The following is a 21,753-nucleotide window of genomic DNA, read 5'->3' as shown; positions in this document are numbered from 1 at the left end:
CAGGACTCCGGCTGAGGCCTCAGCAGATGTGGCAGAGCAGAGGGGGAGCAGAAGCTCCCTGGCCCTGCTGCCCACACTCTGCTGGATGCCCCCAGGCTGCTGTTGGCTTCTTGCCCACGAGGCCACGTTGCTGCTCATGGTCTGTTATCACCCAGAACTCCCAGGACGTGCAGCTGACCTGGGGCCTGTGCTGGAGGATGGCTTCAAGCCCAGTCAAAACAGCTTTATGAAGGGCACGTCCTGCTGGACCAATCTGATCTCCTTCTATGACAAGGTGACCTGCTTAGTGGGTTAGGGAAAGGCACACAGGAACTTGTCCAGCTGGATTGGAATGTCTCCAGGGAATGAGCCTCCACAGCCCATCTGGGCAACCCGTGCCAGTGCTCCCTCACCTCAACAGGGAACAAGTTTGTCCTTGTGTCTCTTTGGCACCTCTTCAGTTACAGCTTGTGCCTGTTGCCTGTTCTTCTGTCTGTTCAAGCAACAACCAGCTGGGCTGCATCTGGGAAGTCACAAATCACATTTGAGGGCACTTGTGGGCATGGAGATGTTCTACAGGGCCCAAGAATCTCTTGCATGTGTTCTCCTGTGGGGCTCAGGGATGCTGCCAGTCCTGCAAAGGCTTCAGCAGAGCTCTTGTCCTCCACACAAAGGCGGGAAGCACTTGGTTGGGGTTTTTAATACAAAGTACATAGGTGTCGTGGTTTGGCCCAGCCAGCACAGAGGCACCACGACAGCCTCTCACTCGGTGCCCCCATCCACCCCCACCCTCGTCAGGATGGCAGAGGCCCCAGAGAAAAGGGAGGAGGAAGAGAAGCAAGGTTGTTGTGGATGGAGACAAGGGCAGGGAGGGCTGGCTGCCCGTTATGGTTCCCGGCAAAACAGGCTCCAGTGCTCGACTGAGAGAGGAAAGGAGGAAAGTTTATTCTGCTACCAACATGAAACAGAACGGAACAAAAGCAAAAAGGGAGCAGGATGATGAGAAAATGACAACCACGGGACACAGTCCTTGGGGAACATCTCTGGCGTGGATTCTTCACACCTCCTCTCTTTCCTCACTGACCTTGGAGTCCGCGTGGTTGTTTCTCTCACTCTTCCCACTCCTTGCATCGCCAGCAGACAGAGAAGAAGGAGGGACAGGAGGAGGAAGAAACAGGAAGAACCGTCATTTTCCAGCTTCTCCAAAAGTGATGGTGGAGGCGGCTCATTGGCTCAGCCCCAGCAGTGGGGCTGGCTCAGAGCTGGGCAGGGTTTCCAGCGACTTCTTACAGGAGCCATCTTTACAGCCCCTTCCCCCTTCCCAGAAACGGCTGTCATGTCAAACCCTGACCACAAAACATCAAACTCAGTCACTTTCCCACAGGACTCCAGCTGAGGCCTCAGCAGCTGTGGCAGAGCAGAGGGGGAGCAGAAGCTCCCATGGCCCTGCTGCCCACACTCTGCTGGATGCCCCCAGGCTGCCGTTGGCTTCTTGCCCACGAGGCCACGTTGCTGCTCATGGGCAGTTTCTTATCAGCCAGCACTCCCAGGTCTGTCTCCTGGAGCTGCTCTCCAGCAGGTCACCCCCAGCCTGGCCTGGTGCAGGGGGTTGTTCCTCCCCAGCTGCAGGACTCTGCCCCTGCCCTTGGTGACCCTCAGCAGGTTCCTCTGTGCCCAACTCGCAGCCTGTCCAGCTCTCACTGCCTGGCAGCTCAGTCTCTGGGGAATCAGCCAGTGCTCCCAGTTTGGTGCCAGCAGGGAACTCACTGAGGGTCCCTCTGTCCCCTCATCCAGGTGCTTGATGAAGATGTTGAACCAGACTGGCCCCAGAACCCATCCCTGTGGAACTCCACTGGCCACAGGCCTCCAACCTGACTCTGTGCCATTGATCAGCACCCTCTGGGCTCTGTCATTCAGCCAGTTCTCCATCCACCTCACCTCCACTCATCCAGCCCACACTGCCTGAGCTTTCTGATGAGGGTGTTGTGGGAGACAATGTCCAAAGCCTTGCTGAACTCAAGGCAGATGACATCTGCTGCTCCCCTTAAACTAACCAGCCCATTATGTCCTGGTAGAAGGCATCAGGTTGGTCACACAGGATTTCCCCTTGGTGATCGATGTTGACTCCCCCTGGCAACCATTTGATCCTTCATATGTTTAGTGGTGACATTCAGGATGAGTTGTTGCATCACCTTTCCAGGGATGGAGGTCAGGCTGACCAGCCTGTGGTTTCCTGGCTCATCCTTCCAGCCCTTGTTGCAGCCTGCAGTGACATTGGCCTGTCTCCAGCCCTCAGGCACCTCGCCTGTGCTCCATGATTGATCAAAAATGATGGAGAGAGGCTCAGCAATCACATCAGCTGCTCCCTCAGCACTCTCAGATGCATCCCATCAGGACCCATTGACTTATGAGCCTCAAGCTTGGCCAGCAAATCTTTAACTTCTTCCTCTTCCACCCAGGCCAAGTGCTCTGCTGTCCAGGCCATCCTCCTGTCCTTGCTGGACTGGGCTTCCCGAGGGCTGGCCTTGTCTGTACAGACTGTAGCAAAGAAGGCATTCAGTAGTTCGGCCTCTGCATCCCCTGTCACCAGGGCACCCTCTGTGTTCAGCAGTGGGCCCACGGCGCCCCTCTTCTTCCTTTTGCTGTTGATGTCATGACAAACACCTTCTTGCTTTGCTTTACTTTCTTGGCCAGGTTGAATTCTAGAAGGGCTTTGGCCTTCTTGGTGGCACCCCTGCATGCTCTGGCAATGTTGTGTACTCTTCCCAAGAAGCCAGGCCCCGTTTCCACCTCTCAGAGATGGCTGCTTTCGGCCTGAGCTGTCCCAGCAGATCCTTGCTCACCCATGGAGGCCTCCAGCCTCCGTTCCTACATGTGGGGACACACTGATCCTGGGCTTGGAGGAAGTGGTGCTTGAAGCATAGAATTCAACTATTTCATGGCCAAAGCCTCTCATTGCCCCTCCCAGGACTCGTTTTGAGGGTGCAAAACCTTAGATTTCAAAACCATCACTTTCAGACACAAACCCTAATTTCAGAGTTCACAGCCTCAAGTTTAATTCCAAAGCCAAGTGCCCCCCATGATGCCATCCCCCTTGCCCCTTCCTGTGCCTCCCATGATGCCATCCCTCCTTCCTGTGCCCCTCATGATGCCATCCCCCCTTCCTGTGCCCCTCATGATTCCATCCCCCTTCCCATGCCCCCCATGATTCCATCCCCCATTCCCGTGCCGCCCATGATTCCATCCCCCTTCCCGTGTCCCCCATGATGACATCCCCCCTTCCCGTGCCCCCCATGATTCCATCCCCCCTTCCCGTGCCCACCATGATGACATCCCCCGTCCCGTGCCCCCCATGATTCCATCCCCCGTCCCGTGCCCACCATGATTGCATCCCCCTTCCCGTGCCCCCCATGATTCCATCCCCCTTCCCGTGCCCCCCATGATTCCATCCCCCTTCCCGTGCCCCCCATGATTCCATCCCCCGTCCCGTGCCGCCCATGATTCCATCCCCCTTCCCGTGCCCCCCATGATTCCATCCCCCTTCCCGTGCCCCCCATGATTCCATCCCCCCTTCCCGTGCCCCACACTGGGCGGCAGCTCAGAACGGGGCCCTTTGTGACGTCACCCCCAGCGCAGGGCCTTTGGCAGCAGCCGCCTGCCCCAGCCAGTGTCTGTTGAGACAGCCATGGGGCAGGTCAGGAGCAGGCAGGTGGAGAGCGCGCTGAGCCACTACAGCTCCTCTATGACACAGTCCGTGACAAGCTCCGAGAGACGAGGCGCCTTGCAAAGGCTTCGCCATTCCCGCCCTGACCGCAGTCGTGCGCCCTCCCAGAGCGTGCCGACAGTCGCCAGCTCCTCGAAGGAAGCTGGGAAGGAGGATGGGGCTCCCGGCGCTACGAAAAAGAAAAGGGTGACATGGGACGAAACCCTGGTGTATGAGATGGGTTCTGACTCATCGGAAGAGGGTGAGTGAGGGGCTCCAGCATCGCCCTGGCAGGAGGGGTTCCTGGGGTGAACACAGGCTCTGATCTCAGCTCTGTTCCTCTCTGTTGCAGCCCTTGAAAACCTGCCAGAAGACACCATCTCGGCAGTAGCAAACCCGGCAGCTCAAACGCAGTGCACCCTGAGAGATGCAGAGAGAGCAGCTCCCTCCAGACTCAGCCTGCGAGAGTGGCTCCGCAGGGCCTGGAGCAGACGGCCTTCTCTCTGGGCCCGTCGCTGACCGGGCAGCTGGAGCTCTGAGCGGGGCCCATGCCAGGGGCTATTCCATGAGCTCCTCCCTGTGCTCCATGGCAAACCTTGGACCTACCAGCAGTTTTCTTTTGCATCGTTGCTCAGTAGTTTAGACACCGAGTTTAGCACTTGGGTTTCTTCCAGTTTGTGTACGTTTGATTTTCTGGCTTTCTTCACCCTGTGAGAACCATTTTCTACAGCTGGAAACTCTTTGTTACCCTTCGTGTCAACAAACCTGGATTTGTTCCCTGTTGTTTGAGGGACGCAAAGTGCTGTGGTAAAAACAATAAAGCTCCGTCATCAAACCTTAACCAGTGCTCCCCATGTCTGGCCTGTCACGTTTCAAGCAGTAGCTCAAGAAGTCCCAGGGACGGACAGAGTTCTTCAAACAGCATGACAGAACCAAATATTTGTAGGTACAAATATGACTTGGACCAGCCAGCTTGAATAAAGATGGTGGGGACAAGTTAATGCAGCTGGCAAGCTACTTCCAACTATCAGAAACAGGTGCTGCAAGTTAATCAGTTGGGCCCTGGGTGATCACATGGGCAGAAGCAGCATATAAGGAAGTAGCCAGCCAAGGAAGGCTGGCTTTGAGTCCCTCTGTTGGTTGCACTGTGTTGGCTGTGTATGTCTCTGCAGGTGCATTACCCAGCCTGTCTACATCTTTGAATGAATATTGCTTGCACCGTTACAACAGGAAGGTGTCCAAGTGGGTTTGGAAACCTGCCAAGAAGGAGCCTCCACACCCTCCCTGGGCAGCCTGGGCCAGGGCTCCCTCACCTCAACAGAAAAGAAGTTTTTCCTTAAGGGGAATTGTTTGTGTTACAGCTTTTGTTCAATACCCCCTGTCCTGTCACTGGACGCTACAGGAAAAACCCTCCCTGCTGCCTCATCTCCTTGGCATGCAGCTTTCAGCACTTGTAAGTCTTAACGAGGTCCCCCCTCAGTCTCCTCCAAGCTGAACTGTCCAAAGTCCAGCAGCCTTTCCTCAGAAGGAAGATGCTCCAGTGCCCTGAGCATCTGGGTGGCCCTGCACTGGCCTCTCTGCAGCAGTTCCCTGTCCCTCTGCAGCTGGGGAGCCCACAACTGGGCACAGGACTCCAGCTGAGGCCTCAGCACATGTGGCAGAGCAGAGGGGGAGCAGAAGCTCCCTGGCCCTGCTGCCCACACTCTGCTGGATGCCCCCAGGCTGCTGTTGGCTTCTTGCCCACGAGGCCACGTTGCTGCTCACGTGCCGCAAAGTTTTTGGCTCTTGGCCTTAATAAACCTGCAAAGCTCACCCAGTGCAACCCCCTGCCAGGGCAGCACCACTTAGAGCAGGGCACTCAGGAACTCCTCCAGCTGGGTTGGAATGTCTCCAGAGAAGGAGCCTCCACAGCCCATCTGGGCAGCCCCTGCCAGTGCTCTCACACCTCAACAAGGAACAACTTTGTCCTTGTGTTGCTCTGGAACCTCTTCAGTTCCAGCTTGTTGCCCCTTGTCCTGTCACTGGCCATCCCTGAGCACAGCCTGGCTCCAGCCTCCTCACACCCACCCTTGATGCATCTGTAACCATTCCTGAGCTCACCCCTCAGGCTCCTCTCCTCCAAAAGCCAGTTGTTGGCTGGTCACCAGTGTGTTCCTCAGGGCTCAGTGCTGGGCCCTGTTCTGTTTAACACCCTTCTCAATGATCTGGATGAGGGGATTGATGCTCCCTCGGTAAATTTGCCAGGTAGAGTCAGGACCCTGAACTTAAAGAGAGTGGATGAGATCCCCTGGGAAACTGCCCTGAGGGACAAAGGAGGTGAGCAGAGCTGGGAGCTTCTGAAGGACAGTTTTTTGAGCCCAAGAGCTCCCTGCTGTGCCCAGGCCCCATGTGAGTGACTGCAGGCAGCCCTGCTGTGGGCTCTGCCAGGGCCTGCACTGGGAGAGGGAGCAGGCAGGGCTGAGCGTCCATGCTTGTGGAGAAAAACTTGAGGGAGCACAGACATGGATCCCGGGGTATAATGCTGGGCCCGTTGGGGCAAGGCAGCCTGGGCTCTAGTTATATGGATTTGATGCACAATCAAGACCAGAGTCAGAGCCATGGTTAAAGCAGTTGCTGTCACGTAGACAGCAGGCCGCTTTCTGTTCCCTCAAGGTCGGACTGTTTTCGGCTAAAGGTGGTTAACAACTTTGGGGAAAAACAAGACAGGAAGGGAGGCTTGCTTATCACAGGAACTGCAAGCAGGATGAACATGAAAATGTAACCTACCAGCTGCTGTTGCTGAGCTAGCTTTGAAGCTGCTGTGTATGTAAGTTAGAGCCTGCTCTCAATAAAGGGAAGAAGATTTCTGCTATCACTCACACTGAGTAGGATTGATTTCTTCCCACCCAGCTGAGAATCGGACCCTGGGTTGATCGCCGCATGAAGTAGGCTTGGAGTTGTTTTTCTTTTTCAGGCTTTGAGCTGGTTTTTTAGGCCACGAGCTGTTTTTTTTAGGCCAAGAGCCAAAAACTTCACGGCAAATGGCGCCCGAACAGGGACTCTCACTGGGTTTTACTGGGTAAAGAGCCGGCCTGCGGGGAGCTGAGACTTGAAAACCCGGAGGCAGAGGCAGTCGTCGGAGGAGGAAGCCTGCCGGATCCCAAGCGGAGGTTGCTGTACCCGGGGGAGTGACTACAGCTTGCGGTGAGACGAGGAGCCGGCAACATGGATAAGGAGGCAGCACTCTCACTTTTACATCGCTTGTTAGAAAAGCGGGGGGTGGACTTAAAACTGACCCATTTGTCTGGTCTGTACCTGTGAAACACAGCCCGGTGCGGCCCGTACTGCTGAAACACAGCCCGGTGCAGCCCGTACCGCTGAAACACAGCCCGGTGCGGCCCGTACCGCTGAAACACAGCCCGGTGCGGCCCGTACCACTGAAACACAGCCCGGTGCGGCCTGTACCCCTGAAACACAGCCTCATGTGGCCTGTACCGCTGAAACACAGCCCGGTGCTGTCGCTGATTGGGGTGTGCAGGATGATCAGAGGAGAAGGGGGGAGCACGACCCCATGTCAGACTGGGCACCATCGGGCACGCAAGGGGAGACAAAGAAAACACAGGAGAGAGTAACAGCGACTGTGCCGCCGGCGCCGGGCCCGGCACGGAGTGAGCCAGACTCCCTCCGCCCCTTCCATCCGCAGCCGCCGCCGCGCAGCCGCTTCCCGCGCCCGGTCGGTGTCTCCGGAGCCCCCCCCCACACACCACGCTGACGCCGCCGGCCCCGGCCCTCACGGACCGCTGGGCTCGTCCTTTCCATCCTCAGTCCCTTGCCTCAACGAGTGTAAAAACTGTTGGCCGTGATGCCGTGCATTTTGCTGTAAATGTGATGATGAACAGTGGTTTTCTGACAGTGGAAACTTTCTAAGGTGGTTTAGGTGTCAGGAATGGAACTTGGAAGAACAGAACATTTGACATTGAGAAGCTAAAAGGTGCTTTGTGTTTTAGACTCATTGGTGAAGGATTGTTTTTGATCAGGAGTAAAAAAAAAAATGGATTTTGTCACACTGTTGATGTTTCAAATGATTGTGCTAAATGGTTTTAGGCAATTTCAACAACCCAAGCACAACATGTGGGTTACACTGGCCAAAGCAATCAATCAGTCTACAATATGTTTATCAATGGCCACTCCAGATAATCCTTTTTCTACCTGTTTGGTGGGAGTTCCATCAGATGTGGCACAATGGCCTGTACCAAAGGCATTAAAAACAAATCCCTTAGTTAGGGGTAATGGCAAAGTTGACAGCTGGGGTTTGATCATTTCATGGTTGCCAATAATGACAACAGAGCCACAGGAGTTAGAATTATTGGGATCTATAAAGATGGATTTTTGTGTTATGTTTAATTTTACCAGCAATACCAAAACATTTGGGACAGAATGTGGATCCCATCCTGGGCATGTATAAGAACACGACATCTTGGTGCAATTATACTGCACCAAAAAGATCCAGGCCTAGTCTTGTGCCTATGCAGTTACCAAAGGGAATGCTTCTGATCTGTGGGGACCAGGCATGGCCTGGAATAGCCTCGAGATCACAGGGGGGACCACGCAGTTTGGGACAACTGACGGTCTTGATGCCTGATCACACAATGATTTGGAAACACCATCATCCAAAACAATTTGTGCATGCATTTACTGGCAAATGTGATGACCATGTTACCTTTGGTCTCCCTCAGCAATAATAGCAACTAGTATATTTGCTCCAGGTGTAGGAGTATCTGCTTCATTAACTCAGCTATGCAAATTAGGATGCTGGCTTAGCAAACAAAGTAACCAAACCTCAATGACATTAGAAGGCTTGATTAGTGATGTAAGTAGTATTAGACATTCAGCTTTGCCAAATAGAGCTGCTGGGGTCTTTCATGGGCTCAAGTGCAGACACACACTGCCCTGGGGTTATAGAGTCATAGAATCATAGAATGGTAGGGTTGGAAGGGACCTTTAGAGATCATCTAGTCCAACCCCCTTGCAGAAGAAGGTTCACCTAGGTCAGGTCACACAGGAACATGTCCAGGTGGGTCTCAAAGACCTCCAAGGAAGGAGCCTCCACAACCCCTCTGGACAGCCTGGGCCAGGGCTCCCTCACCTCAACAGGGAAATAGTTTTTTCTTATGTTTAAATGGAACTTTTTCTGTTCCAGCTTCATCCCATCACCCCTTGTCCTGTTACTAGCTACTACAGAACAAAGGGATGTCCCAACCTCCTGACACCCACCCTTGAGATATTTATAAATGTTAACAAGATCCCCCCTCAGTCTCCTCTTCTCCAGCCTGAACGGCCCCAGGGCCCGCAGCCTTTCCTCAGAAGGAAGGTGCTCCAGTCCCCTGAGCATCTGGGTGGCCCTGCACTGGCCTCTCTGCAGCAGTTCCCTGTCCCTCTGCAGCTGGGGAGCCCACAACTGGGCACAGGACTCCAGCTGAGGCCTCAGCACATGTGGCAGAGCAGAGAGGGAGCAGAAGCTCCCTGGCCCTGCTGCCCACACTCTGCTGGATGCCCCCAGGCTGCCATTGGCTTCTTGCCCACGAGGCCACGTTGCTGCTCATGGGCAGTTTCTTATCACCCAGCACTCCCAGGTCTGTCTCCTGGAGCTGCTCTCCAGCAGGTCATCCCCAGCCTGGCCTGGTGCAGGGGGTTGTTCCTCCCCAGCTGCAGGACTCTGCCCTTGCCCTTGGTGAACCTCAGCAGGTTCCTCTGTGCCCAATTCTGAAGCTGGTTGAGACCCCACTGACTGGCAGTGAGAAGTATACAGACATTTTCTGGCAAGGTGTCACACAGCCATAACAAGCTGTACACTGCATATCCAGCAAAAAGGAGGATGGTGTGAGTGCACAGAAAGGCTGCAGAGCACTAGCAGTCACAACACAGATCAGCTGTTATTTGCACATCTCTGCTTTGGATACACAGAAGACACTGACTGATCAGCAAGTTTAAATGCACCAGTCATGGCAAGGTACAAAACATCCTGGGCACAAGCTAAGGCAATTTCTAATTTCATTCTGTGAAAGCTTATCAGAGGCTCTCCAACAGGGCCACAGCATGATGTTACAGCCTGGGGCTTGGAGACAGCCAGTCCAGGCTGGGGTTTATGTTGTGCAGCATGCCAAACCCAGAATATGGCAGTAAGAGATGAAGCAACACATTTCAGTTTGTCACTTTTCAAGGACAAAGTTGTTCCCTGTTGAGGTGAGACAGCGCTGGCAGGGGCTGCCCAGATGGGCTGTGGAAGCTCTTTCTCTGGAGACATTCCAACCCAGCTGGTTCCTGTGTGCCCTACTCTAGGTGCTGCTGCTCTGGCTGGGGGGGTTGCACTGGATGAACTCTGCAGCCCCCCTCCAGCCCTTGAGACTCTGTGAATATGAGTGTGCCCAGAAACTGGCTGTTGGGAAACAGTCCTGGAGGTGTTCCACAGGAGACAAACCTGGTAATATCACCTACAGCACAGATGTCCTAGTTCTAGTTTTGTGGGGTTTTGATTTGGTTTCCTAAGACAAAAAACAAGTTAAGGAATGTTTCCTTCCCAGGCTGTGTGAAGGCTTACCCCAACATGGTATCATTTTTCCACTAAGTGCACACAGCAACAGAAGCTCCTCTCCAAGAACCCCACAGAAGCAGGCAGATGCATTAACCTCTTTTAAAACCTTGCAATTTCTTAGCCATATTGCTTCCTTCTTGTTTGAAGGTGAACCACAGCTCAACTCTTCCTTTAGTTGTACATTTCCCAGCAAACACAATGAATCACTGTTAACTGATAAGGCAGCTTCTTTGGTACTGAATGGGTGGAAAAAATGGGTCTCCCTTCTAGGGAAATCTAAAGGAAGCAGGTTGCTATTTGCACACAAGTTCTGTAAAGTCAGAATTCTGCTGCCACAGGAGCTGCAGCAGATTTCCCAGTGAAGGCAGGTTTGGAATGTGGGAAAGTTCACACATATGTTTCAGTCCCTGCCCTAAGCCAACACTCCTATTTGAACACAGCAGGATGCCCGCTTTCGCTCTAGAAGTGTACTGGGAGCGGGCACTTTCACAGCACTGCAGGCAGGCAGAGGGATGCCGTGCTGGTGAGAGGAGCCCTGCTTTGTCCTGCTTTGTTCTGCCATGCCCCCCTGTGGCGGCAAACATCACACCAAACCCGTGCACAATTCCCGAATCCCTCACAAGGAGGCGCTCCCTTCCGAAAACTTCCTTTCTTGATTGGGTATGGTACCGGGGTATACTAGTAAAGGGTGAATCCAGGACAAGAAACAACAGTAACTACACCATCGAGTTTTCACTGTTGAGTGCATCTCCTGCTTTGCATTTCATCTCCCACGACTTCTGTGCCATTTCCACACCTGCAGATAAATGCCTGCTGCTCAGGCTGGCCTGGAGGGGGCTTGCTGAAGGAGGGGGAAGCAGAGAACACTCACCACACACACACACATCCCTCACCAATTTTCCTACTCACAAACATTTTAGAAGCTGAAATATTCACCCTTAGCTTGAGAAAACACAGCACAGGGCTTTTCAGTCCTCTGCTCTGCACTGAGGCACTGCAAGCAGTGCTTTTTGTGAAACAGTAGCAGTTGCCAGGAATTACTTCTCAGCAGAGGCCTTTAATGCACATCAAGAGATTTTGAGCACAGAAAGGACAGTGTCATTGGAGGTGAGGAGAAGACTCCTCAGGGATCTTCAGAAACTCCTTCACATTCCAAACCCACTTGAAACACATGCTACCTTCTATTTACATTCCCCAAGAGCTGCAGGATGACACTCACCTGAGTTCTGGTCAATCCACTGCAGTGAATCCATGTGAGCATTCAAGATTTTACAGATCTGCTGAAGCTGAAGAGAAAGAGAAGGTACAAGTCCTTTGTTACACTACATAAAATCTAAAAGCAGTAAAAGCCAGCCTGCCTGTCCCTGCCTTTGGAATGTGATGCAATCAGATCTCTCATATGTACAGCTCCACTCACTGAGCAGCCACCTTCCCAGGGAAGTGTGCAGCAACTGTGTTCCTTTGCTTCTCTTTACCATCAAGAAAACAGACTGGCTTAGAGCACACACCTGTGGCTTTAGGCTAATTCCAATTCAGACATAGGAACCATCACCACATTAATCATCTTGGGCTTGAGGTGGCAAAAGCAAAAAGGAATGGGGAAAAAACCAGAATCAAGTCTGCAACACTGAAGGGAAATTGTGTCTGAAAAAGAGCTTCTCAGTAAACCCTCAAGGAATATTGAGATCCATTTAATACATATCAGAAAGAGCTGGTAATTCAGATCTTGTTTTCATGAGGATACAAAAGCAGTGTGAGGAAAAAGGATCAGCTGCTACAGATGGCACCCTGAACAAGATTTAGGTTTGCCCCAGAAAGATGCAGGCAGTGGAGGAGGTAACCACATCAACATTGAGACAGGCCTCTAAAACAAGTTGTAATCCAGGGTAAAATTAGACAAGCAAATAACCAGAGTTCACACCAGAATGAAAGACCTTGAAAACTCTTAAGAGGAGTGCAGAGCAAGTAGGTGAGTCAGCCTGGATTGTGTCAGAGTAGTTTTACCCAGAAGAGATCCAACTCAGGGACAAACTACTCCTCCAAGGTTAAAGCTACAAGCAGCATTCACCATGCATTCCATTCAGACAAATGGAAGAGTTAGAACTGTTTCAATATCCTCTGTCTCCAACCAACAAACAAGGAAAGGTGGTGTTTACCGGGTCGCTGGTGTCTGCTGGGCCTCGGGATGTGTTCAGGTGCTCAGTGATGTCCTTCAGGTCTTGTGCCATCCGCTTCAACTGAGCATCGATATTTTCAGCCAGTTTAAAGCTGCACAACATGTGGGAACAAAGGGCAGAATATTGTACTTCAGCAAACCCACTCCCAGTCACACCAGCTAAATAATCACCAGTTTTCTGAGACCATTTCCCAGACAGTCAGTTAGACCCAACATCTAAAGAGCTCTTCATGCCCACTCGAGGGTTTCCAGTCACCACTCCCCTGTTTCTAATGCATAAAATCTAAGTTGCCATGCATAAAACAGGATTACATATTTGACAAAGGCCACTGATGGATCAATACTGCACAGAGCAGTGGAACAGGCTGCCCAGAGCCTGGTTGTGGAGGCTCCTTCCTTGGAGGTCTTCAAGACCCGTCTGGACACGTTCCTGTGACCTGATCTAGGTTGACCTGCTTCTGCAGGGGGGTTGGACTGGATCATCTCTAAAGGTCCCTTCCAACCCTACTATTCTATGATTCTATGTATCCCAACACTGCTTCTTGCTGACTGATCCCCACCACATCAGCCTGCTCATCACACGCTCCAAGGAGCTTCCTGCCTTACGTCCTCTCCCGTTCTTCATCCGCATGCTGCAAGTAGATGGTCCCACTCTGTTCCTTCACAGACTCCTCCAGAGGGGTCAACAAGTCTTCAAGCTCTTCCTGCTGTGATAGAATGAAGTCTAGCTCCTGATCCAGTCTGAAAAGGAAAAACATTAACTAATCAACTCAAAAGTTCTGTGAGCTCTACATCTGCCACACCACAAACACAGGAGCATGCAAAAAGCAAACAATACCATCAAGTGTTCATAGTTTCATACCTCTTCTGATCAAGTTTCACTTTCTCTACTTCTCTGTGTAATGAAGTAATCTGGAAACACAAGACACTTAATTACATTGTGAAAACTCCAAAGTGAACTCGTGAGAGCGGTGGAACAGGAAGCCAGCACCATACCAACATCTACCAGACACAAGAAATGGTTCCATAAAGATCTCCAGACCAGAAATGGAACAGTGGAAGTTTGGCTTTGAAAGCTCCACCCTAAGGGAAGTTGTTAGCATGGTGTAAGCTCACAGAACAGACTTCCAAGCTTCAGTGCCTGTAGTCCAGTACAGACACACAAGGGAGTCTTTTAAAAGCACACAGATCCAATTCTGCTTGTAAAATACAGATGGGAAAGTCCCACTAGATGTTGCACCTCTAACCCTGAAGGCCTTTAAGGATGTAAGCAAGCAAAATCAGGTTCCTCTGGACATTGCCTGACCTTCTCTCCATTCTCTATCAGCGTCCGATCCCAGGCGTTCACTTGTGTGGCTTGGTGAAGGAAGTGTTTCTCTTGGTCTTCCAGTTCCAGGCTCCACTTGTTTATCACACTCTCCAGCTGGGCATAAGTCATCACTGGAGGGGCACTGGGAGGAAGTGCCACAAAGGCAAAAAGATCAAACCCCAAACTATAAAGGTGATAAGATCCCTCCTTCCCCCCCAGGATCCCATCACTAATAACAGCTTCTCCTCCAAAGAGGCAGGGGCTGGCTGGAACACACTCACCTGCTGGCTGTGGTGGTGGTGATGGCAGCTGCAGAAGTCACAGCTCCAATGGCACCAGCTGTAGTTAATGGCTTAAGATTCAAAGCAAAGCCAGAAGCAGTAGTAGTGCCTGAAAGAAGAGATGCAAGTCAAGCAACAGGACACATCTGCTATCTAACACATGGAGAACAGGCCAGCACACACTTCCAACCACTGGGCAATATGAACTCAAATAGGTCCCTTACACAGAAAGCAAATCCCATATCTGCCAGGAAGGGAATGAAGGGCACCTAGACACAAAGGCAGTGCACTGTACATACCCAACTAGTAGTTCCAGTAAAGTGAGGAACTGGCAGCCCTGGACATTTGCCCACACATCCCTCTCAGTCTCACGTTTTACTATTAGACCTAACAACTACCAGCAAACCCAGTTCCTCTCCTGCATCTTGGCAAGAGATGGGATCTCCAGGTTTTCACAAAACTAAGAGCAGCCATCAGACGCTACTGTCAGCCACTCACACAGCACTTTTAGGCACCGAGCTCGAACTCTTCACACTCACATCAGAAACAAGCTTGAGAAAGACCTTGAGAGCTGAGCAGCCATGTCATCATGCTGAAAACTGACTGGTAACCCCATGCAGGAAAGGATGTGCAGTCCCAAACCCAACCATTGTTCAGCAGCAGATGCCACTGCAGGTTTTCACACGAGGGCTGACACAAACAGCACTCATCTCTGCTTTGTTTGCTTTTGAAGGAGAGTTAATAAAACCCAACACTTCAGAACTCACCATATGGAAGAAACAGATGAATGGGGTGTAACTGAATCATAAAACCTCTCTCCCTAAAAGTCCCTCTCCCTTCCCCCATCTGGACACCTCTCCCTCACCCATCAGGGCAATTCTGTACTACACAGGCAGGCCAGAACAGGGGCAGTCAATCTATTTAGTTGACTTGATCCAGATTAAACATCAAAGCCCAGGCAGCCCTTCCTTCAACCCAGTCCCTTTGCTGTGTGTGGCCAGGCTCTCAGAAGTCATAGGTAACTGTGCCTTTGGGGAGATGGGAAAAGAGGATCAGGGAAAGATGTGGAGAGCATTGGAAATTAGAACTGCTGCACTGCTACATTAGTGTGGCCCCATTAGTGGAGCTCCCTTCTCCTCAGCTACTTGCAGCATCTAGTTCTTACTAGTGGCAGTGCTTGTTGTACCAGCTGTTGTTCCAGGAACCTTCAGTCCAAAGCCAAGTGATCCAAGACTGGCTGTCCCAGTGGAAGGGGCAGTAACTGGAAACAGAAGACAATATTAAGAGTTTGCATAACCCATTAAACACAGCATCCCATTGAAAAGCTCTACCCTTGCCTGCTCACCCATCTCTGTCTGCTCTGTATTTGTGTTAAGGAGGATCATTGTTATTCTTCCAGGCAACTTTATCAACCCTGGTGCCAAGCTACTATTGCTTCTCTTTACCTGTTTGGAATTATCTAACATTTAACTGCTATCAAATGCTAAGAGAAGCCAAGGGTGCTGGACACTGTCAGGCAGCAAAGGCAATCTCTGCACAAGCCTACAGCTAAAGCAATACCATTGCACATACTACAGGAAACACCCTGGTCACATCTCAGCTGCCTGGGAACAACCCCCCTATTAGCATCTAACAACAAATTTCAGATACCCTGATAAACAGAGAACACCCACTTGCTTAAAAGCATTCTTAAACACTAAGATTAAGGTCAGTTTTGGAATTAGAGTAGTAATGCAAGTGCTGCAGTGCTAGGCAAAACAGAAGTTATTAAACTGCTGCACGTGGCATCTACAAATTGCAGCAGCTCATCAGCTAAACATAATCAGCATGGCTTTAACATAAAACTTGTGAAGAGCCTTAGGAGCAGCTGCCTAAATTCTTAGAGGTAGGGGTAGGACAGCATGATGTATGGAACAGTAGCATTAACCCTGGTAAAGAGCAACACTGGCTGTAGCTAGTTTCCATAATCAAAAGAAACTGAAGTGTTGATACCTCACCGAAGACTCAGAAAGGGAGCTGTTAGGACTGTCTTCAAACCTGGGCTACTGCCTTTAAAGCTATCAGAAAACTGACACTACTTGCTGCCATGAAACTCATTTTGCAAGAGGAAACTTGCCAGTTATTAGCAGGGGAACTTGCAAGCACATAGTAGTGGGAATATTTGTTTTTGGCACCCTGCATCTCTACCATCCCAGGCCACTGTAAAGACGTGCAAACACTTAATGCAAGAGTCAAGGACTGACATAACCAGACTCAAGGACAAGTAGCTAAAACAAGACAGTAGCTAAAACACCACTAGAAAGCTAATTTGTGGTGGTACTACCCAGAGAAACACCAAAACAGCTAAAAGTGCCCTGTGTTGCTTGCCCACTCTGAATCTAAAGTGTGCTTGAGCTTAAACAAAACTCTCACGCCTCACCTTTGAAGACAGTTTGCAAAGAGGGGAGGTGGCAAACAGTGAGAAGAGCTGGTCTTCTGAATTCTCTATTACCCCAGCATCTACAGCTCCACCACTACCAGCTGCCACCAACCATGCTGCTCATTTATTCCCCTAACAGATGAAACCTGCATGTTGTGACTTACGTGAGAGGCCTGTGGCGGTAGACGACGTCGGTGCTGAAGAACTCACTATAGATGAAAACAGGGTAGGCCCTGTTGTGCCAAGAATGGAGGTTGTGGTGGTGGCTGCAGTTGTGGCAGCTGTGGATGTTACTGCAAAGAGAAAAAGCATCTACCTTGTACAACCAGACCACAGCAAGCTCTCACCCATTTCAGATGAGGCGTGCTGAGGAGGGGACACACATCTGCCCATTTCCACCAGGCTTTTGAGGATGGAAGGGCTTCAAACTACTCCTCCTCGTTTTCTACTTCAGGCTTATCTTTATTACAATGTACCCCTGAAACCCCTGGCTCCTTCCCACTGCACTCAAGCAAGAATTACAGAAGAGAACAAGGCACAGGGAACACAATCAAAAGCATGGGATGCTCAGGTGAATGGCTGCATGAACTGCCACAGATCACTGATGCTCTTGCAAATTCACAAGCACTTCTAGCTCATTACCAGACTCCAGCTTAGAAAACTATTCCCAGAAGGACAGCAGATTCACCAAGTCTCAAGTAATTACTTCCTGAAACAATTTCCTACCTCCAGGTTTGCTTCCAAAGGCCAGAGTAGGTCCCTGGCTGGTACTGGCAGTCAGCGTTGCTGTGGGTGCACTAGTGGCTGCTGTTGAAGTCAATGATCCAAAGCTTAGACCTGCAACAAGCAGAAGGAAATGGAAATTACAGTTGTTTTACTACAGAGACACTGTGGGTTCTGCTGATCACAACAGTCAAGGTAGAAGGGGTAGGAGTATAAGAAAAACAATGTTATTCAGTCATAGACTCACGGCATGGTGGGGGTTGGAAGGGACCTTTAGAGCTCATCCAGCCCAAGCCCCTGCCAAAGCAGCTCCCACCTACATCAGCTCACACAGGAACATGGCCAGGAGGGTCTTGAAGAGCTCCAGAGCAGGAGCCTCCACACCCTCCCCGGGCAGCCTGGGCCAGGGCTCCCTCACCTCAGCACTGAAACACTTTCTCCTTATGTTTCAATGGAACTGTTTGTGTTGCAGCTTCATCCCATCACCCTTTGTCCTGGCACTGGATACAACAGAAGGAAAGTGCTGCCCCAAGCTCCTGACACCCACCAGTGAGAGATTTGGAACTATGAATGAGTTGCCCCCTCAGTCTCCTCTTCTCCAGCCTGAACAGCCCCAGGGCCCGCAGCCTTTCCTCACAAGGAAGATGCTCCAGTGCCCTGAGCATCTGGGTGGCCCTGCATCGGCCTCTCTGCAGCAGTTCCCTCTGGAGCTGGTGTGGTAAGTACTCTTGTACTGTCCCAGAAATGAACTGGAGCTAACACAGGCATTGTGTAAAAAAGATTTCCAAGAATAATGCTGACACAGACAAGCATCACCCTGCCCCAGAGCTGCTGACCTTCCCTCCAAGGCAGGCACTGTCACCAACAAGTAGACCAAAAGCTCTGCAGGAGGGGGCAGGTTCCTGCCATCAGGGAGGTGACCTTTGGCATTGTGGGCCAGGCTCATCCTGCAGCACCTCCTCCCCATCACTGCCAGCCCCTTCCCTCTGCATCAGCAAACCCACCCAAAACACTTTAGAAGGGCTTCAAATGCAACAAGCACTTTCTACACACATTGGCAGAACTATTTCAGCCTCACTCTCTAAACCCAAAGGCTCACCAGCAGTTGTCATTCATCACAGGTGACCCCAGGCAAGCATCTCAGAAAACCCATCAATTGCAGCTTCATTTGTCACCAGCAGCAGCTGGAGGTTGAAGAATCTAATTCATGGTTACAAATGCATCAAGGGTGGGTGTGAGGAGGCTGGAGCCAGGCTGTGCTCAGGGATGGCCAGTGGCAGGACAAGGGGCAACAAACTGAGGTTCCAAAGAGACACAAGGACAAAGTTGTTCCCTGTTGAGGTGAGGGAGCACTGGCAGGGGCTGCCCAGATGGGCTGTGGAGGCTCCTTCTCTGGAGACATTCCAACCCAGCTGGATGAGTTCCTGTGTGCCCTGCTCTAGGTGGTGCTGCCCTGGCAGGGGGGTTGCACTGGGTGAGCTCTCCAGGCCCCTTCCAGCCCTTGAGACTCTGTGGATCTCCACACCATCCCCAGCTATCCTCTGTGCTGACAGGCTTCCGGACTACAGCAGCTATCTGAAGCCCTGGCACTTACCTGTGGTCTGTCCACCAAGACTGAAGGGGGCTGCTGACTGGGTTGCAGTTCCCAAGGTGGCAGCAGTGGTGGCAGCAGTTGCTGTCCCAAAGGTCAGCCCGCTGGATGGTGCTTGGGGAGCTGCGGTGCCGATGCTGAAGGTGCTTGTGCCAGCCTGAGTTGTGCTACCACTGGAAAAAGTAAATCCTCCAGTTGTCCCAGACTGAGCTGTGGTGGTGCTGCTGCTGCTGCTGCTGGTGGTGGTGCCAGCAGATCCAAACACAAAGCCAGTAGGGGCTGCTGCTTGACTCGAGGCCACGCTGGTTGGTGCAGACCTACCAAATGCAAAGCCCCCTGCGATTCCAGTAGCTTGTGTTGTAGCACTGCCTCCAAAGCTTAACTTTGGTGCATTCATCCTAGAGAAGAAAAGAAGCCAATCTGTTGGAGATGAATATCTACTCAATTTCAAGGCTTTCTAACAGTTTGCTGCCAGCAGAAATCACCCTTCCAAAGGCCATGCACTCAGTCAGGGGTGTGTTGCAAGTTTGGCAATGTCTACACCACAACCCTTGTCATCTGAAGTCCTCTTCAGTCTCTTTATACTAACTCCCTCTTAAATTACCTTCACCCAGCCAGGCACCAGAAGACATTTATAGCAGTGTAAGTGAAGTTGCTTACTCTCTCAGCTCTCACATCCCCTTTTGCACTTCTTCTATATAAGACTATATTTTTCAACTAACTCTTAGTGCCAGTCCCCACTGCAGCTCCCTTCCCACTGCTCCCATCTGGCAAGCTTCAACAACAGCAGGTTGGAAGAATCACTTCCAAGCTTACAGTCCCTCCCAAGGACAAAATGGTCCTACTTGGCTGAAGAAACATTCTGAGTGCTCCACATTTGGATCAAAGGACAAGATGTTTCATGCTGAGACACAAAGCTGTATCATTTCTTCATGCAAGCATCCATACCCCAATTACAGACCAAAATGTGAAACAGCTCATTCTCAATGCCCATCTGAAAAAAGGCAGCACTGACACAAACACATTGCACTAAAGATGCTTCCCAGAGTGCTCCAGTCAATTGGGGCACAAGAGCAAGGGGTTTGCTGCCTGAGAATTACTTGCAATAATTACTTGCACTTCCCAGGGGCATCGCCCACAGAAACACAGAGTCTCAAGGGCTGGCAGGGGCCTGGAAAGCTCACCCAGTGCAACCCCCCTGCCAGGGCAGCACCACCTAGAGCAGGGCACACAGGAACCAGCTGGGTTGGGATGTCTCCAGAGAAGGAGCCTCCACAGCCCATCTGGGCAGCCCCTGGAAAGCTCACCCAGTGCAACCCCCCTGCCAGAGCAGCATCACCTAGAGCAGGACACACAGGAACTCCTCCAGCTGGGTTGGAATGTCTCCAGAGAAGGAGCCTCCACAGCCCATCTGGGCAGCCCCTGCCAGTGCTCATCCAGTGCAACCCCCCTGCCAGGGCAGCACCACCTAGAGCAGGGCACTCAGGAACTCCTCCAGCTGGGTTGGAACGTCTCCAGAGAAGGAGCCTCCACAGCCCATCTGGGCAGCCCCTGCAGAGCTCATCCAGTGCAACCCCCCTGCCAGGGCAGCACCACCTAGAGCAGGGCACACAGGAACTCCTCCAGCTGGGTTGGAACGTCTCCAGAGAAGGAGCCTCCACAGCCCATCTGGGCAGCCCCTGCCAGTGCTCCCCAGCGCCCAGGGCCGCCCAGCACCCCCTCCCCGGGGCCCGCCGGCCCCGCGCCCCTCACCCCAGAGGGAACACGGTGGTTGTGGGAGCCGCAGTCGCCGTGGTCGGCGTCCCGAAGCTGAAGCTGGGGGGCTGCGTGGCGGCGGCCGGCTTGCTGAAGGAGAAGGGCTGGCTGCTGGCCGGCGTCTGGGCCGTGCTGCCGAAGCTGAAGCCCCCCGAGGCGGCGGGCGTGGAGAACGAGAAGCCCGTCGTGGCCGTGGTGCCGGTCGTCTTCGGTGTGCCCAAACCGAAGCCGCTGCCCGCCGCGCCCGACCCGAAGCCGAAGCTCATGGCTGCTGCGGGACGGAGCCCCAGCCCCGGAGCCAGGCCCAGCCCCGGCCGGAAGCGGAAACCCAACCGCCCCGCGCGCGGCCCAGCAAAGCACCGCCCCCTCCCTCGCCGGCCAACCACCGGCCGCGTTTTCCCCGCCCTCAGCAGTCATTGGCCGCTCCAGCCGCCACTCCCGGGAAGCCCGGTCGGATTGGCTGGTGACGTCGAGGCGAGGCGCGAGGGGCGGCGGTTCCCCGTTGCCGTGGCGACGCGGACGCGGCGGCGGTTGGGCCGGGGCCTGGCGGCGGCTGGAGCGGCGCGGAGCGGGGCCCGCCCGTGCGACACACGGTGCCCGTGCCGCGGGGTCGAGAGCTGCGGCGTGTCCGTCCCCCCGCGGCTGGGCACACAACCCGTGCGCGAACGCCTGCCCGGGCCCTCGGGGGCAGCGCTGGGCCGAGGCGACCCGCCGCCCTCGCTGTGGCTGCGGTGGCTACGGATGCGTGTGGAGGTGGGGCCTGCTGTTAGCTCGTTGGCCGCTGTGAGGCTTGGGCTGCGATTGCAATAGTGCTAAAGAGTCTATAAGCTGAGGCATTGGAAGGGGCTGCCCAGGGAGCTGCTGGAGTCACCGTCCCTGGAGGGGTTTCAGAGCTGGGTGGCTGTTGCACTGAGGGCAATGGGCTGGTGGGTGATGGGGCTGGGACAGAGGCTGCACCCCATGGGCTGAAAGATCCCTTCCAGCTGAGACCACTCTGTGATTCTAGGAAAGGTGGAGTATGTTCTGTTCTATATGTTTTAACATCATGCATGTAAAAGTTTGGCTGAACTTTATCCTTTGTAGAACACCCAGTAGGAAAATTGTGCTTTCCAAGTTGTACAGGACACATTTTGTTCCTTCTTCACGTGTCACTTGTTTTTTGGTGCATAGGTGAGTGGCAGGTATTGATATGGACAGTCTTTCCTCAGGCCCTTCTCTGCAGTTGCTTGCCAAACTGCTTCATGAT

General features: G+C 52.6%; 1 protein-coding gene across 4 annotated transcripts; it reads right to left on the bottom strand.

Moving 5' to 3' along the window:
- Nucleotides 1-900: 900 nt before the first annotated feature.
- On the bottom strand, nucleotides 901-20,823 carry LOC133626556 (nuclear pore glycoprotein p62-like). Of its 4 annotated transcripts, none has more exons than XM_062006390.1 (12): nucleotides 20,505-20,823; nucleotides 18,756-19,150; nucleotides 17,165-17,275; nucleotides 16,603-16,731; nucleotides 15,185-15,280; nucleotides 14,020-14,128; nucleotides 13,736-13,880; nucleotides 13,292-13,341; nucleotides 13,036-13,170; nucleotides 12,410-12,521; nucleotides 11,473-11,539; nucleotides 901-1,103 (listed from the first exon to the last, which is right to left on the bottom strand). In XM_062006390.1, the coding sequence occupies exons 1-12, from the start codon at nucleotides 20,771-20,773 to the stop codon at nucleotides 931-933; spliced, it is 1,791 nt and encodes a 596-aa protein (XP_061862374.1). In that variant the 5' UTR covers nucleotides 20,774-20,823; the 3' UTR covers nucleotides 901-930. The 4 variants fall into 4 exon arrangements, with proteins under 4 accessions (XP_061862374.1, XP_061862376.1, XP_061862378.1 ...); XM_062006392.1 differs by lacking the exon at nucleotides 901-1,103 and adding an exon at nucleotides 3,553-3,872; XM_062006394.1 differs by lacking the exon at nucleotides 901-1,103 and adding an exon at nucleotides 3,913-4,390.
- Between the last annotated feature and the right edge of the window lie 930 nt (nucleotides 20,824-21,753).

This window comes from Colius striatus, chromosome 13 (genome assembly GCF_028858725.1).
Source record: "Colius striatus isolate bColStr4 chromosome 13, bColStr4.1.hap1, whole genome shotgun sequence".
Taxonomy (NCBI): domain Eukaryota; kingdom Metazoa; phylum Chordata; class Aves; order Coliiformes; family Coliidae; genus Colius; species Colius striatus.
The sequence above is the reverse complement of the archived record's forward strand: the minus strand, read 5'-3'. Positions and strand labels throughout refer to the sequence as shown.

What these genes read in the sequence shown, in the direction of transcription:
- LOC133626556 (XM_062006390.1), bottom strand. Translation starts at nt 20,773, where the DNA reads ATGAGCTTCGGCTTCGGGTCGGGCGCGGCGGGCAGCGGCTTCGGTTTG. An exon ending in TACCGCCACAGGCCTCTCAC is followed by an intron (nt 15,281 to 16,602) that starts GTAAGTCACAAC and finishes TTCTGTTTCCAG; the next exon opens with TTACTGCCCCTTCCACTGGG. An exon ending in TACAACAAGCACTGCCACTA is followed by an intron (nt 14,129 to 15,184) that starts GTAAGAACTAGA and finishes CTCTTCTTTCAG; the next exon opens with GCACTACTACTGCTTCTGGC.